General features: G+C 40.1%; 1 protein-coding gene across 3 annotated transcripts in view; it reads left to right on the top strand.

The window, feature by feature from the left end:
* cadm2a (cell adhesion molecule 2a) overlaps positions 1-18,792 on the top strand; it is a 200,989-nt gene that overhangs the window by 137,159 nt on the left and 45,038 nt on the right. For 2 of the 3 annotated variants that reach the window (XM_034140127.1, XM_034140125.1), the window contains exons 2-3: positions 1,720-1,746; positions 12,180-12,329. In XM_034140127.1, the coding sequence (XP_033996018.1) occupies positions 1,720-1,746; positions 12,180-12,329 (177 nt within the window). The remainder of the gene's footprint in view (positions 1-1,719; positions 1,747-12,179; positions 12,330-18,792) is intronic. The other variant, XM_034140126.1, reaches the window with a different exon arrangement.

The raw sequence follows: 18,792 nt of genomic DNA, 5'->3' as shown, positions 1-18,792 counted from the left end.
CCAAATCCCGAATATAAAAATACAAATATGTATACAAATAAGTATAAAATATGTATATCCTATATATACACAATCAACAGACACATTTATACATGTGCACACATTAAGATAAAAAAACACAACAATCAATATATACAAAATAACACTTCAATATCTTTGGGAATGTACATTAGTGCAAGATTGTCCATAGCAGTGTAAAAAAGTGTCTGGTGCTGGATTTGAGTGTCTGAGTGTGTGGGGGTGTTACAGTCCAGTGGGGGCAGGGGGGAGAGAGGGGAGAGAGTTCAAGCCTCCTATGTTTAGGTCATATAGAAGCATTAGTGTTGATGTAAAATTGAGATAAGTCAAAATGTACCTTAAAGATCCCAGGAAATGATCAGTCCCTCTCTTTCTCACTGTGTCTATCTTGCACCATGGCAAATATGTGAAATAGAAAAACGTAATCATCTCCATCAGTCACTGAAAATTGGCCATTGGGATTTGATGGCTCTCTAATACAAACAGAACGAAATGTATTTGAGAGTCAAAGAGTGTCCAGCTTCCAGCTTGTATCTCTATTCCTGACAATGAATTTCAACGTGTTAATGTCTCAGCCAAGACAAGGAAAACAGTTCTATATTGGTTGATAATGGAATTGTGATTTATTTATCTGTAATCTTAAAGAAAGTACGATATTATTTGATATCCCGCAGACTCGCCACCTGCAGTTATATTCTCTGTGTTCTTCCTCTCTCATCCTTTTTTCAGGCGCTGTCTCTCAGAGCTGTTCAGGTTTTCAGGCTCACTGGAGGCATTCCAATAGATCCATCAATTTGGCAAAGCAGTGTGTGTGAAGCATAAGAGTCATTCCCTCAGGATACACACGCAAATACACAGACACGCGCTCTAATAGATAATCTGTGTTGTTTATTTGGCTCTCTGCTGTGTTTTTACCGGCAGGAAGTCTCAAAGGTGACGCTCTTGTTGTTGGTTAGGTTGTGTTTCCTTTTGTTTTGGTACATGGCTATTCTATATAAAAGCCTATATGGTGTTCACCTAGGTGTTAATTGAACCCTCCCTTATCATGGTTTATTATCGGCTAGGCGACAGTGTGTCTGTGTTTCTCCTCTACAGTGCTGTCAATCAAAACCTAATAGGATGCCGCACCAGTGTGTGCATGCACGGCTCTAGTCCTGAGCACACAGAGGCAAATCCTTACTGTCTGTGGGTACACACAAAATTGAAGCCATGAGAGGCATCTGATAAAAACAAGATAATCAACTGTAAAATGTTCATAAAGTCTGTAATTTCCACGAGAAATCAAATGAAGCACAGCCTTCACTAATCGAAAACATGATATCTAGAGTATGCCATAAGGATATGTCCTTATGGGGCCTTGCAAGCTCATTAGAACGCAACAAGCTTCCTTGTATGATCCAGATGATGTGACACGACTAATTAAAAGGTGCCACATTGTAAGGTCTCAATTTGCTGATGAGCTAAATCGGGACATTCTCTTTCAGGGTTGAACGATCGGAGGGTTGCAGCAGTCGTGATTGACAGTCAAGATAAAGACAATGCTGTTTCTCCATATACGCGATAGATAAGGGCACACTGTTCTTTAAACGGTTGTCTAATTGGTTGCTCTGTCTTCTTTCTTTGTTCTTTTTCCTCTCTGTTTTCTGGCGTCTGCCTCTCTCGTTGTCCATCCAACCCTTCTTGTCTTCTTGGGTACTCCAGTGGTGGCTTCAAAAGGCAAACCTCGAGGTGAGTTGTGGCTGTGTTTCCTGTGCCTCCAACTCAGCCTCATCCGTAGAGCGAAGTAGAATCCCCTTTTTTTTATTTAAAAAAAAAGTGATTGACAGACATTTCCGATCTTGTCAATCACTTTTATTCACTTGTTTTGTGATTTGCTTGCTTATTTCTATTTGTTTTGATGGACAGCAGTTTTCAAGGGTTTTTTAACGTTTGTTTTTGTCATTTCAAACTTCATCCAGGCTTTCATAGATGCAGTTTGATTTCAATGCATAATATTTTAATGTGTTTTGGTAAACACACTAAAATGCACTTCGCATTGTTCGCATGGCAATACCCAAACAGGCAGAATCAAGACTATTGCATTACTAAAATGAGTCTCTGCTTCAGAATAGTACATTTATGTGTTCCTACTGTACCTTAGGGCATTTTTATTGGCTTCAATAGTAATACCATACTGTTATATTCCTACAGGGAGTTTCATCCAATCAGTGTGGTGAGGGTTTCAAGTTTGTAATGACTATATTGTATATGTGTAATGACCATCACATCACCCCAGTCCTCAAAGACCTTCACTGGCTTCAACTACGCATCAACTACAAAATTCTGGTCCTCACCTACAAAGCACTCCACCATCTGGCCCCGCCTTATCTCACAAACCTTCTCACCCCCTATCAACCACCGCAGCCAGACTCCTATCCATTCCCACATCCACACTCAGCAGCTTTGGGGACAGAGCCTTCTCAGTGGCAGCTCCTAGGCTCTGGATTTCCCTCCCCCAAGATCTCCGTGACTCTGAGTCCGTCACAGTCTTTCAGTCCCGCCTCAAAACCCATCTCTTCAACTCTGTCTACCCATAAGCCCCGCCTCCCCCACTCTCAATCAACTTCCTCTTGACTGCCTTTTTTTGTTTGCCTGTCCTTGTTTGTCTACCCTCCCTCATACTGTAAAGCGTCTTTGAGTTGTAGAAAAGCGCTATATAAATATAATGTATTATTATTATTATTATATTCTAACCACATAGTTCACTTGATGTATATATATATTGATTATTGAATGTGTGTTTATCTAATGTGTATGTTTATTGTTTTGTTAAACTCATAGGGTTGATATCCTGTACTTGACTTGTTCTTAGTGGGATTAGCTATTATCTTTTATTTAAGTAAAGGTAGCAATACTACACAAATCTCCAAAATACGTTTTTATATAATTACATGCATGTACAGTAAGTAACATAAGCATAATGTACTTTGTGTGCAAACAATTGTGAACCCACGAGGCCACAAACTACTGTACAATTATATTCCCATAGATTTACACTCACAGGCTTTTGACCCCAGCGAGGCTCCGTAAAATAAAGCGGCTCATCTAATACAGTCAAAAAATGATTGTGTAAATGCTCTTTCCAAATACTTTAGTTTCTCAAAAAGATCTAAACTGTTGGTGCACAAACTCACCCAGCAGTGTGAAATGTTTTCCCCGGGGAAGATACACCACACTTTATTTAATTGTTATTCAAAAATGAGAACTCTCTTTACTGGAGAGATTGTGAGTCATTATGGGCAGCTGGCCTTCTGTTAAAAAAACTGCATCGGTCTGCTCTAATAAAACCTGAGCTTTTGTAAAAACTGAAAACAGTAGATCAATTATAAGACATTTCTAGTTCTTGAAACAAGGTTTGTTGTTCTTTAAAGTTCGCCTACAGTACGTATTGAGAGGAGATTAGGTATATTGCTCATGTTAAAAAAGAGTCCTGTGTACAATGCTGTAGCAATGGCAGCATCAACATCACCTGGGGGATCTTCTTGTTTTCCCGCTGGGTCTCAATGCCTCATTAAATGAAAGGTTCCTTCTCCGAGCCAACATCAGGCTGCATGTGTTTGACTGAGTGATCTCCGTCTCACTCACTGTTGACCCTCCTCTCTTTGAGGCCACCCTTACCTGGCTATCATCCTTTTCTATCTCACTGTGACAGTATAGGAAATCCATTGCACTCTTAATAGGGGAACAGAGAATGTGTAGATCAGAGTCAAGCACATGTCTCCCTTCCGCCTCTCTCGCCGCGATAATGAGGCTATTGGAAGAAAAACATAACAAGCCAGATAAGATTCATGCTGACCAGAGGGCAGATAAAGGCTGAGTTTACCTCAAAGAGTGTGTGTGTGTGTGTGTGTGTGTGTGTGTGTGTGTGTGTGTGTGTGTGTGTGTGTGTGTGTGTGTGTGTGTGTGTGTGTGTGTGTGTGTGTGTGTGTGTGTGTGTGTGTGTGTGTGTGTGTGTGTGTGTGTGTGTGTGTGTGTGTGTGTGTGTGTGTGTGTGTGTGTGTGTGTGTGTGTGTGTGAGATAGAGATCCGTAAGGACAGATTGACTGGTTAAGTGTGCCTGTGCCATCTATTTATTTGTAAATGTATATATTTTTTAAACAGCCAGTATACAGCGCTATAGATTAATTGTAACTGTCAATATACCATTTTTTCATAGGTGGAAAAATAAAATAGGGTTATTTTAAGAATCGTGTCACGATAAAATTGAGCATGAAAAAGGACCTCATTAAATACAAAACTCAGATATATGGCGTGTGTGTGTGTGTGTGTGTGTGTGTGTGTGTGTGTGTGTGTGTGTGTGTGTGTGTGTGTGTGTGTGTGTGTGTGTGTGTGTGGTGCCTGTGTCATGAATTGATATATACAATATATATATATTTAATTTTTGTGTCAAGCATAATAATGCACTAAATTGGTAAAAAGGTAAACAGGAAGTACAATGTTGTGCCGTCTCTTTATCCTTAATGTACCTATTGTAGCCTACATTTTGTAGTAGTCTATAAGCATTTTGGTGATTCTTAGGCAAGTAGAGCTATAAGTAGCATCTTTTTTCAATTTATTTTTGAGGATTTACAGAGGTTTATTCGTTGACGTTGAAGATATTTAGATAGTCATGATGTGCTCATGCTGGGTTACACCAGTCAGAGCTGTGCTTTGTGAAGAGATCTTCAGTGTCTACTCTGCCTGGACTGGAAGTTGTGTTAAAGGAGCATTACAGCTTGACGCATGAACCAAATGATAAAAGCTGTTTTTAAAACTATGACTTTCTGTTCATTGAATCTTGCAGATCCCCCCCTGGGATGAGTAGCATTTCCCCAGATCACTCTCAAATGAACAGTATCTGTCAACACATCATGCAACATTAGAATAATTATACTGTGGCATGTTGACTCTGGGAATCTGGGATTCTTTGGTGGCAGCAATGATTAATGTGATTTCCCTTGTGAATACCACCCTAGTCTGCGATCATTCTACCCTCACCCTGTATAAAAGCTTTTTAAAAAATGAATTGCTTCCTGTCATCAAAAGAACGCATTTCTCCTCGATATAAGTTGGAGAACATTTGTGAATGTCGTTAGCTAAAATAAATCTGATTTCCCTGACCTTTTACTTTTGTGACATTTAATTTACAAAAGCTACTAAGCCAGCAAGCACATGATGGACTGATAATATTGCTTTACTATTGCCCGCCTTATATTTAAAGAAGCATAGTAGAGTAGTATATTTGAGCATAGTTGTATTGTAGAAAGCCAGAGCTTTACCTTCTGTGTCCTCTTAGCGCTGAAAATAGTGTATATTACAATGCTCACTTTCAGCCAACACTTCCACACTGACCACGCTTACATGCAGCATAATTACCATTGATCATGATACAAGTACACACAGAAAACCACTTTCTTACTTTGTATGTAAAAAAACTGTGCAGCTTCACTTACCTGTTTCCCAATTGTCCACTTAAATCTCAGGGTTTAAGAAACAGTTCCTCTTTGGCTAGAAAGTAGCGTTATTTATTATTCATTTCTGCATCTGCCTCACTTGTTTACCCCCTCCTTCACCTATCGGTCAAAAAATGTACTCTGTCCTTATCCTAACTAGAATTTGCTCTCATCTTATTCTGCTCTCTTTTACCAGCTGGAAGATGGCACTGTATGAAGTATTCTTGAAGGTCAGCTTTACTCCTGACATACAGTAAAACCATGAGATGTCTGCCCTTGGTTCAGAGAGGAGAGTGAGATCGCTCGCCATTCTGGCCTGATCGAGCTTGAGCTGCAGCTTACACTCAGAAGTTGCAGAAGTTTATATTTCAGACCTTTGAATTCATGTGGCTGAATCAATGGCAGGAATGATGGGTAAATGATATCGGCCTGTGGTCACAGATTTGAAATTAGTGTGTGTGTTTTTGCAAAAAATAAACAGAGGGAAAAACTCCTGTGAGCTCTGGCATGTTTATTTCCTGTAGTGCTTTGTTCGAACAAGAAGGTGCTATCAAAGGAGACATTCCTACCTGGAGGATTTGTCATCGCCTTATAAACGTCTGTTACCCCTTTCACACCCCAGATGCGACTAGAAATATCTTCCTGCGACCTCAAAAACAAGCCAAAAAGATGTCACTCTCCCCTCTGACAGCTCGTGGTTCCTACCAAACTGCCTTCTCTGTGTCATGCTGTGCTTAAACAACACCTAATATCTCCTTGGAGAAGGAGGTGATATTTTGTTGATCTGACTTTAGTTGCTGAGTTTGACATCAACTTTGTGCTGGCAGCTCCAACAGCTGCCCGGTCTAATTACTGTATGTAAATGACAACAGCACTGCCATAGCCAGCCTCTCTGGTGCCGGTTAATTAATTTCATATCTGCAGATCAGAAATGACTGTCCTGAGGTAGTTGTACACCAGCGCTGAATACAAAGGTAGCTCCACCCTCTGCAGGGGTTGCATTCAATTTGCTCACAGCAGGAGTCTTATCACCGTCAAAAGAGCCAGTTTAGATTGGAAATGTGCTCACACACAGAAATTAACATACAGTTCACTTCAGAAACAAACATAACAAAGCAGAGAAATAGGAGCTTTATCTTTTCCGTTATGAGAGCCAGAAAGAAGAGAACCCAATTTATGGCTATTTGCATAGTAATAATGTTATTTATATTAATATTTCTAATTCCTGTGGTTCAGTTTATTAAAGGTCATTGTAACTGAAAATCATTTTGTGTTATTACCAATTCTCCCAGCATAGTGTCTGAATGGAATATATTATATACATTTATTCATGACTTGTCTTGATTGTATGTTATCAGTTAGTTGCAGCATGAGCTCCACATGATTTCATATTCAGATAGTATCTCCATTAAAACAATTTTGAGGTTGTCATGGGAAATGCATATATCCATAGATATATCAAGGATTACTGTTTTTTTAAGTTTGAGTTTATATTTTTTTCATAGAGTAGCTGAAATATGAACAAACTTCTTGTTTGTTCATATATTCATACAAATGAATAAAGGAAAACACCAATAAGTAAGCACATCCTGAATAATTTAATTAAAAACAAAGCAACGCCGCATTCTTTCAAAAGATATATATGTATATCTGCATAGTAGAAGTCAAAGTAATATACCCAGCAATGTCTGCAGTGGATGAAACCCCCATTAGACCTTTATCCCAAAAATGTTTTAGTACACAGTCCTTGATCATATTTAACAAAGCTAAAATCTCTCCAGATGTAATATATTTGGCATTTATTTTTACCAGAATCATATGGTTACAGAATCCATTTTCCACAATGTCAAGATGACATTTTTTGCAATCACTTTGCCAAACAAAACAGTTATTATTTCCTTCTGAATGGCAGAATATGGCTATGAGCGGATTTGGCTTCCAATATAGGAGACTGTGGAAATCCAATGCTTTTAATATCTAGGCAGATATAAGGTTTGTGATTTATTTCCCAACAGAGGCTGTGTCATTTAATTTCCTGGTGAATACTGGACGCTGATTTTCCGGGGAATAAAAGCATTATGAAACATTGGTAAATCACATTTGAGATACAACTTGGAATCGGGACGCATGTTGATAGACTGTGAAAAAGGTCAGAAGACTGTGTGTATGACATGTTCCTGAGAAAAAAGGGAAGGTGTTTGTGTGAAAATCGTCACAGTGGGAGGGAGAGTCCCAGAGCGAGGGGGTGATGACGCATCCGTCTGATATGTTAGCTTCTGTTACGGGAAGTTACTAACAACATGTTGTGTTCCATCGGCTAAAAATTGGCGGTGTCTATATGTGTCTTCAAAGGTGTTCTGATGCTCTGAACAAGTGAAGAATTGTGGATATCCACCTCAAGGACACCGTGACAGAATACATGATGAATTCACACTAGCTCTTGAGCAGATCAGACTCTCGACCTTGTCTCCAATCACGGGGCCACCCTGCTGTCTGACACTCTGTGAATCACTCAGTCTGAGAAGCTTATATATCCAGCTGTGAAACCACCTGTGTAACCTTACAGACACTAACTGGTCACGGCAAAGCTGTCATGTCCTATGTTATCTTCTGTATCGCATGAATGATCTTCTGAGTGGAATGCATTGGGAACAGTGAACCACTTTGGGGTCGATTATTAACCCCTTGATTTAATTGATAAAAAAACAACCGCATGTGTTCATAATAGTGTTCTTTAAGTAATTATAGACAACACAGAATGCATGGGGTGCAGACAGATGCCAGCGCCGTGATTTAGATACACTGCAAAATGTATCATATGTAGCATTTCGCGGCTCATTCATCTACCAAGTTCCCTGACATCGAGCCAGAAGTTGTTGTTTCGTACATGCTGACAAACAACAAAACAAGCCAACAAACAAACAAACGTACAAACTGTGGTGCAGGTAATGACATAAAGCACTATAAGTAAGATTTACTTTCTGGATTACCTACTGTTGACTTTATTACAACCTGCCTGACTTTCTTAGCACTCTGAGCTTTTGCAACAATACATCCACATCACTGTGTTCCCAGATCTCTGAGATTTCTTTGGTGATTTCATATCCGATTGAAATTATGGCAGGTTGAAAACAAGCGTAATCCTTTTCATTCAAATGTACAGTGATGAAATCCCGAGACTGCACTTATAAGGTTGATGTTTGACTGGCTTAAAAGGTGAATCGTCTAATCAGAACTGTGCACCGCCTCGATCCATTTAGTAATCCTGCATTCCCGGCCCATACATCATAGCTCTACAGCTCAGTTGAGCTCCAGTCCTGGTTTAAAGGTCAGTAGCTCCAGGCTGTCCGTCTGTCTGCCTGCATTTCTCTCTTTTTCTCTGCTTCTTGAATGCCTAAATAAGAAAGGTTAGTAGACTCCGCTGCTCTTGCTTGAAAGGTCATGTCGGATCGCAGACAGGAAGCATCCGGTATACTGTTATCGGTATTATTTGTCCGGTAGTTAGCTTTGGCAACAGGTACTGTCTGAGTGCGCCTCTGTGAAGATCTCTACTGGCAGCACAGGCATCTGATTTTGGCATAAGTAATATATTGGTCTGTTGAAAACTATTGGATTCAGTTCTTTGTGTGCAGAGAGGCACAAGTCCAAAGGATTGTGGGGAAGCTTTGCTGCCAGCCTTGATTATTAGCCAGTTTATACACTGGGTATAGGAGGGTACCGAGTGGTCCCATTAAATCGAAGATTCAGATCTACAGAGACAGGTGTGTGAAGAATAAAGTGTGACAATTTAGAGGAAATAATATGTTTCAAGGCAGCTGTGACCCACATGGCAATGGTCATCATCCTAGAAAATGAAGCTTTGCATTGCTCTATAGCATATGCCATTAACGGTGACTCATATACGATCAAATTAAACCTAATAAAGCAAAGCCAATTTCATTTTGTCATTACCTCATAATGCCATGCACAGGAGGACGTTGTTGACCCGGCTTAGGCTTGGCATGTCAGTCAAAGTGGAGGGCAATTAAACTGACCTCACTCTCCATGAGAGATAGGGCCAAATTAAGCACAAGAAAGGAGGTAGGATCAAGATAAATGGGAAAGACTATGGAGCCAGAGATACTATGAAAATCAGAGACAAAGAAAGTGGAAATGCCACCCTTCAGGGATCAACTAAAGCAGGAAACGTGCCACAGAGAGAGAAAGAGGAATAAAGAAAAGGGAATTGAGTAGAATGGATGTGAACTGGAAAAGAGAGCAAGGAACTGAAAGTAGGAGAAAGCGTGGAGGTGAAGTGAGGGAAGGACCTAAATATAGACATGGAAATCAGAAGAGAACAGCTGCCTCTTTCCCTCAGGAGATACATTTAAATCAGGTCTGGGTGGCCAGAGGGGAGAATGGGAGAACCTACTCCATTGGCCAATTAGGCACACAGAGCACTGCACTGTTCTAATATAACCATCATGGTGGCCCCTTTGGCCCTTTCAGTCCCAATGGAGGTGTTTCAGCGGGATCCCCGGACTATTGTAACTCTGTGTAGGGACAAGTGCCAGTGAGGGGAGAGGAGAACACATCAAGAAGTTATTATTATGTAAACGTATAGTTTGATTTAATGGATGCTAAAATATGTGTCACCTGTAGTGCACATAGCAGTGATCTCATTCTGTCTGCAGTACCACAACTTCAACTGTGAGAAAACGGAAGAGATATTGTTGACATATCTACATCATAATATGTGCTATAAATCATTACATATATTTATTTACAATTTAAATGTTGGCGTAATATTTTTGTTTCAAAGACAATCTAGATGGTTAAACATCTGGAAGCATCTGTTTTCCAAAGGGGCATAAATAAGCCTTTGGTGTAACATTGAATCACCTAAATGTCATATTTTCTTGTTGTTGTTCTTTGAATTATATCATTTTGATATTTAATTAGAAGATTATATATTCAGGGATGAGTACAGGATTGGCAATACAACAAGCCATAATAACCCCAGAATGTATCCATTTTCAATAACATGTTGCAGTCATGAACTAAAATGATACACTGCATCATATTGTTCAGAACCCACACAAAAAAAATCATCATTTCCACCATTGGGTATGGCAGCTAACCATTAAATTCCCTTTGTGACCAGCACAAAGGGAATAAAATGTTTCACAGTGGGCTGCATGTCGCCCAACTGCGTGAGTGAGAAAAATGAGAAAAAAGTAAGTGATTTAAAGAGAGGAAGTAATAAAGAGAGCGAGGGCAGGCGCAGGAGAACGGTAAACCGTTGGCAGATCATGCCTCATGCAAAACTTTCATGAATAAAACATTTTCCTAGCCTCCCATTGCTCAGATCCATTTTTCCTCCGTTTGCCTGCTCTTCCCTCTCTATCTCTCACACGCATGATTAACCTCGGGAGGCCTTAATCAACACTGGAAATGACCCATGCTCCTTGACTTGCCTCTCCCTTCCTCTCCTCCCCTCCTTCACCTCACTCTCTCTCCTCTCAACACGTCCTTCACCGCAGGTCTGTCAGTGGTGGGGTTTGCCTCACCTGCTTTGTCTGCAGGCAAGCGCTATTTAAGGGTTTGTTTATCTTACCTGTGCAGTCATTAACTGAAGTGAGGGAGACGTCACAATGTGCCTGCTGAATGAGATCTAATACATTGGCAGTATTTGAATGGAAAGGTATTAAACAGATCAGACAGGAATGGATTTGAGATTTTTTTTTCTTTTTCAATGTATGATTATTTTTCTTTTCTTTTCTTTGCTTTATGATCCCATCCTGGGGGGTCTTGGTATACGACGAGAAAGTTAGCTTGGGATGAATAATCTTTCTTACCTAAGCCTTTACTCACACACTCTTTAAAACTTGTCCTCTGGGTATAGGGACAGGGATAGATTGATGGTTATTATTATTTACTTGCTCACAGCCATTCTCACACACACACACATCCATGAACTGAAGCACACACACACACACACATATGTGAGCTGTCCTGAAAACTGCCAGGTTGCTATTGACAAACCAATTGCAAAAAGCGACGTGTCCATGATGCTAAAAACTAGCTCTACTCGGAGTTCGAGGTCACACCCAATTATATAACTGTGTTTATCTTTCTGTTTCCCTCATTGGATGCAGGCCTTACACCCACACAAACCCACATGTGCACACACAAGTCCACTGAGAATGTTTTTTAATTGGTCTTCCCTGTGTAGCTGAGGTTTCAGGGATGGTACCGCTGGCTAAACGCCCCCTTTGTGTCCTATGTTAGGGTCCAATTTAGCACACAGTAGTGACACAGTATAGTATCCTGGCTGAACATTAGCTTTTTAATAAGGATGGTAGGGGTTTTGCAAAGACATTAACTAGACCTCCTGTCTTAGTCCTGTATTCAGAGGAGCTGAATTGCTCCTCCAGTGATAGAAACCATTTTTTCATTTATTTAGATATTTTAAAAACACTCTGGGTAAAAACACATTACTTTTTAGTTTACCGTCATCATTTTTAACTTCATTGGATCATCAGAAATGTATTTAAAGCACATTTGATTAACAAAGCAACCCTACAAATCAAGCAATCCCAAATCTACCATCTGTTTCCCTCTCTCTACCACAGTGACGCTCTCGCTCTCTCTTCCTCCTGATGCATCCTCATCTCCTCTTACGCTTTTCTCCTATGTGTCATGTTACAGGCATCAGCGGTCAGTACCCTCTGGTTCAGAATATGACGGTGACGGAGGGTGGGACGGTGAACATGACCTGCCGTGTGGAGTATAATGACAACACCTCCCTCCAGTGGTCAAACCCAGCACAGCAGACCCTCTTCTTTGGAGACAAGAAAGGTACGTTTGGGAGTTTGACAGACAGCAGCAGCCGCACAACAGATGCAGTCTTACAAAGTATTCCCGAGTAAGGCGTGTGGTAGTTGAGAAATGCACAAAACACACAAAAACAGGTTTTATTTTAGGCTGGAAAGCAACCTGAAAAGCTCCTTGTGTTCCCCTGTGTTTGTCACCTGAATAAGCCGCTTTTTTTGTTGTGTCATAGCATCTGTGTCTGTGTTTTCCTGGCTGTGCTCCCTTTTAACAGCAAGTTTGTTGAAGGTATATAGAAAAAGAGGCAAACTCTTGGGATGGACTGTATATAGCTACTATTATTGTTCACTTGATCCATCAACCTTACACACATCACCTACCATTAACAGTTTGAGTGCTTTCTGTTGTTTAGTTTGCTTCTTGGTTTGTCTGTAGGTGTGCCGTCCATTTGACTTTCTTTGGATTTTAAGATCAAGGAGCAGGCGACTGTAGATTGCTGCAAAGCTTTTGTTATTGCTCTTATTGATTTATATCCTTCTCATGATCAGGGAAAGCCTTGGAGCATGTTGACATCATCCCATAGAAAGACATTGGTGGATCAAACTAGGTTTTCTATCATTTTCTATCTGAGTAAAAAACGACTGAAAAGTTTAATATTATTGTTAAAATCAAGTTAGAAGATCAGAAACAGACAAAATACTCTCAAAGTCAACCATTCACCACGTTGTGCAAGTGCCCTTCACTGCAATCCTTCAGTACTTATCTCGTACTGCCTCAAGCACACAGTGCAGTATGAATACGAATTTAGCTAAAAGAACAAAGCTAATCACCTAAGCCTTGGATGGTACAGCATAATGGCCTTGTGTGTAACTGATGGTGTGAGAGCATTAAATGGGTTTCATATAAGTTCACAATTTGTAGTGCAGGATAAACAGTGATTTGGCATTGGACTCTACCTTGCTTGTGGTGGTGTATTTTTCACACTAATGAAGACAGCATAATGCGGTTAGCACACTCAAGTGGGATTTTGTAGCCAAAAAATAGGAACAATGGATGTTAGGTTTTCAAAGGGGAGAGCCACAATAGTGGACCCTGACCAATCTGACTCAATTTCAAATGATATAAAAATTAATGAGACAGGCTAAATGGGTTTACTCAATTAGATAGTTCAAATGTGTTCATTTACAACACTTTGCAATATGAACCAATGCAACACTAATTAAGCTAAAATGACCCTGACGGTACGTCCACACAGCAGCGGTAAAAAAATCTTCCAACGCTTCTGCCCATTCACTTTGAATGGGGTGACGTCACTTTGCCTCACTTTTCGCCGAACTGCATTGTGGGAAGCCGAGCGGAGCTTTCCAGGCATCTCAGGCTTCAAAAGTTGAGCAATGTTCAACTTTTGAAGCTTCTGAAATTTTCGGTGGAAGCGTCAGCCAATCAAATCATATGCCAGTACAAGCTCTAGCCAATCAAACCGCTGCTTGTGTCTCAGGGGCGGGAGATTCATGTGATTTGTTGTTGGTCGAGCTTCAGACACGCCCGCCGGCAAGCTTTTTCCAAAGCCGCTGTGTGGACGGGCCGTGACAGGGGTCATTTTGGAGAGAGACAGGGAACACAGGGAGTTTAGCCACACTACACGAAAGAGAAAATAAAATAAAAAGCACAATGGGGCCCCTTTAATATAAAGTATGATAAATTAACTAAAGAAGTTGTTATATATTATATACAATTAACAACCTCATCCACCTCAAAACCCACTTCCTAAGAGAATAAAGTGATCTGCAGAAAAGACACCAAGCTCTCTCTCAACACTTATATACACTATATATATACTGTAGATCTGCAGTGTGCTGCAGAGAAATTCCTTCCATTAAACAGATACAAGCCCTTTCATTTTTGCACACAGTCACACACACACAGAAATGCACAAAAACAAATACACACACATGCTGTGGGTGTGGCACCAATGTTTTAATGGCTAATAAGTACAAAGGCTTTATCCCCGACCTTTCACACCCTCTTCAGTGGAGTCCCCATAAAGAGGATTCATGGGTGTTATTTTGTTGGTTCATGCCTGCCGAAATGATTGTGCCCTGTGCGTCTCTCGGCTGTATTAGTTGAGTGTAATAGAGTATGAATCACACTCTCTTGTAAGTGTCCGGATTAAGCACATATGGGATTTACAGAGTCTTCTTCCATTATCCGCCTGCCCATTGGGCTGCTTTGCACTTGTGTATTTGTGTCTGCGTGCGTGTGTGTCCGGGTTTGTATGTATTTTTGCATGCAGAGAGTGAATGCATGCAAATCATTTCAATTTTCAGCTATTTACATTTTCACTTACCGGAAAGAGCCACTGCATTGAACATCAAATTCAACAGTTGATGTTCTCTGCAGGTTATTCCATATCACACCAGGGGTCGGTTTTAGGGCTGCATTTCATGACATTTCCGGTGCAGAGAGATTGGAAGTGAAAAAGCAGCCAAGGACTCTTTTATTATCAGAAAAGCAAAGGGGTACTACTGAGACCTTTGAATTGCTATGCTGTTTTGGGCTGGTTGTTGGTGTGCATGCATGTGTATGTGTCCGTGTGCACGGGTCTTTGTGCTTTGGGATTTGTCCTGCTGAACGTGGCAAATTTCAGATGCACATGCTGATGGGAGTGCTGAGATGGTGAGTGTTTCCAAAGTGCCACTGGCAGTGTGAGAAAGGAAAGATGTCTCAGCTGCAAACGCCTCTGAGCACAGTAGGTTTCAGATTAATTTTCCTTGCTGCCTGTTGGGAAGAAGAAGATGGGGATTAGGCAAGCACACAGTTGCTCAAAAATACATCCTCAACTTGCCAACTTTCTGCATCCTCTGCTCTGGTACAAGTAGTTTAAATGATATGTGTTTGTTCCTTATGGCAAGGTACAAGACATGTTTTGATACAGTCTATATATGACATTATTTAAGGTTATTGATTGACTCCACATAGGTGCTGTAAACAAATGTATATTAACTGATGCTAAAATGTCATTGCAGTATTTTGAAAAAAATACATTGAAACAATACATTTTGTTTTATGAAATATAGAAGCAGGCCATTGTCTTGTCTCTATGATGTTTGTTGACCTAACTCAACAGATTGTTGATTGTGCACATGTGCCTGCGTGTGCATGTGTTTCATCTCAAAGAGTGTCACTTACATCCTCTATTAAATTCAGCCTCAGAGCATTAGCATAAACATATTGTTTTTCAAAGACAAATGCAGAAACTGACTCCATTACGGTCCTTTGAGTGGTGCCGGTTCTGCCTCTGTTGTTGTTGAATGTGAGAGCTGAGGCTCACCTCTAAGACGTTTAGTCGGATGAAAGAGACTCCTCTTGTCTTCCGTCTTCTCAAACGTGCTTCGATGGCTGTGAAGGGTTGTTTGAATTTCAAATAAGTAATTGTCCCGAAAGTAGCCAATTGTGTCCTTTCCATCACTTACCACTGAGGGACTTAAGCCTCGACAGCGAGAGAGAGATGAGCACTGGGCAAGAGGGATTCTCTCTTTTATAACATTCAAAAGAGGCTAATATCTCTTTACAAATTGCTCTTTTGGTTACAATATAATTCAAGACCTGATAATGGCTTTATTTCCTGGATGGAGACATTTTGCAGTGAGGCATAATTACAATGTATTCCTAATTCCCGTACGAGAAGGAACCGATGTGTAATTACTTTCCAGGCTAAATTTGCAGGCCTACTGAATGGTCTCCTCGTGTGAGAGCATTGGCTAAATAAAATATTTGATTCAACATGGTTACTGTAATTAGCTAACCCTTTGTCATCCCTTTTCCTCGCCAACACCCGTAGTTTCATTCTCAACCTACTCTCTTGATCCCGTTCTTCTCTCTTTGATTATCTCTCCACCTCTGCCTTCTTGGGTCTGGCACAGGATTGTGATATACCTATCCTTAAATGTAAGATTAACACACATTTGGTAATCCTGAATGCGTTATAGTCTTGTTCCAGGAGGGGCTAATTTACGTGATTGTGTGGAAGCAAAAGATGCTGTACACATTTGTCATTTAGGGTTTCAGTAGGGCTGCAACTAACAATCATTTATATTATCTATGAATCTGCATGATATATATTTATTGGATTATACATTATTTACAATTAAAAATGTCTATGTCAGTGTTTCAAAGTCCAAGGTCATGTCTCAACATGTCTTGTGTTTGTCAGTCCATTACTTAACAAATAGTTGGTGATTATTTTTCTGTCGATCAACTAATCAATTAATCAACCTAAATGTACTGGTTAGTTTATTAAGGGCGGTTGGATTTAGCATGGCAGAGAGAATCCCGGGGCTCTGCGGAATACAACAGTTACACTGCTAGTTTAATAGTAATGCCCTTGTTCATTCTTCAAGGTCATATTTCAAAAGTCTTGTCTTTCCTCGGGTTCTGATTGTATTTTTACTCCGTCTCTCTTTCTGATCTCAGTAGATCATTTCCAGAATGGTAGTGGCATCTCTTCAACTAGTTTACATTATACACTAATCATTTTTTTTTACTGGCTTTAAATGTCTGTTTCTTAAAGTCTAATAAAAAATAAATAAAAATGTTACATTTAACAATTTGGAAGAATTATCAAAAACATGTTTTTAATTGTATACCATTCTTGGTGTTTACATTATGTATGAGCCAACTGCTATTACACACACTGTAAGCAAATCAATTTATCACATTTTAATTTTAATCATTTGCATGACGTCATGCATGATTCAGATTAAGTGGAAACGGCCTTGCTTTCGGCTTTTGGTCTCGGCTCATGCTGTTTCATGGAAAAAGGAACCGACCATGAAAAAGGTCACGATGACTGAATCTCCCTTCAGTCTGAACGCAGTGAGTCACAACGCCCATGCAATGGTTCATCAATATATTATGCAACCAAATAAAAACATTAATTCCAAAGCATTAGACATTAGGGCTGCACGATTTGGGGAAATAATCTAATTGCGATTTTTCTGACAGATATTGCGATTCGATTTGCGATATTTGTTTTTAAGCGACCCAACGGAAGTTTATTGTAAAATGCGGCCATATCTCCAGCTAGGAAGGTCGTATCAACGCGCTCCTGTCTCTAGCACCCCCGCAGCCCGAGCTACGAGTGAAAGAACTAAACTTACATGAAACTTCCGTTGGGTTGCTTTAAAGTCAAGCTTCAGTTTCAGATTCACCCTGTAATAGATGTGAAACATGTGATGGAGCATTACTAACCTGACTCAGATGGTTTGTTTCACCAAACCATCTAGGAAAGCTCCATTGGAAGCCATTTGGAAAAGTATTTCAAAAATACTTGGCAGGTGATTGGATCAATCTGTCTATCACCTACTATCATAGGCCACTTCTGATTGGTGTGGATGACTGACACACAAAAAATTGCGATTTAATAATTGCATCATTTCAAATCGCGATTTAGATTTAGAATCGATTAATCGTTCAGCCCTATTAGACATACAAAGTGAGATCCTCCACGTAAAAAAAAAAGTGGTTACATGCATGGCGTTTAACTTGCTTTTTGAAGCTTGTTTCCATGTGTGTTTGCAACCATTTCTAATTATAGTATATGATACTTTTTGCAAAGTTACCAAAGTGCCTACTGGTGGACATGTCTGCCCACGCTGTGCCATCTGCAGTTTGATTGAATCTGTTTAAACATTAAGATTAGTGTTCTGGGTGAGCAGCTAAGGGCCAACTGCTCTTTTTAAGGCTCCTGAGCTGCTAAATGTGAAGCTATTCGGGTGCTCCCATGTGAAATATTCAGCTGTCTGAATCAATTTGCTGGCTGTTTTTGGGTTGTGTGAGCATGTGTTTGTGTGTATGTAAGCGCACATATTCGTGTGTGCATGTGAAATGTTAGGCATTCCACCTCGCTAGTATGCAGCCATGAGAGCTTTGATGCATTCAGAGTATCTGTGCCTGAGCAATTTAGGGGATAGGCTTTTAAAAGTTTTCCAAAGTAAATACAAAAATAAGAAATGCTTGACAGAGTTTTTTATTGAACAGATAGCAGAACTTTCTCTCTCCAAACTTAATCTTTGCAGGAAAGTTCAATTTTTCAGACAGCTGTCTTTTTGTATTTTATTTCCTGGAAGAGTGCTTCTATGAAACATCCTTTCATATCGGCCTGAAGATTGGTACGGTGTTCTCTCTGATAGAAAAAACTTGACTGTAAATCTCCGAAGATCCCTAACAAGTCCCCTCTCCCCAAGACAAGCACCATAAAACATGAGAGGAAGGAAAAGAGAAAAAAAACGAGACGGAATATAGGCCTTGGTGGGATAAAGGGGAGGAATTAAGGAGGCATTTTACGAGAGCTTTTGGAAGCAGTTATCACCTCTGAAAGACACAGACAACTTTTCTTTGACCTTGAGCGTTCTGCGTCTGCGTTTCTTTGTCACTTCTCTTCGCACACAGCGTTTCAGTATATCATTCAGCTTTAGTTTAAAAAGAAACA

Source organism: Trematomus bernacchii, unplaced genomic scaffold (assembly GCF_902827165.1).
Source record: "Trematomus bernacchii unplaced genomic scaffold, fTreBer1.1, whole genome shotgun sequence".
NCBI classification, from domain to species: domain Eukaryota; kingdom Metazoa; phylum Chordata; class Actinopteri; order Perciformes; family Nototheniidae; genus Trematomus; species Trematomus bernacchii.
The sequence above is the reverse complement of the archived record's forward strand: the minus strand, read 5'-3'. Positions and strand labels throughout refer to the sequence as shown.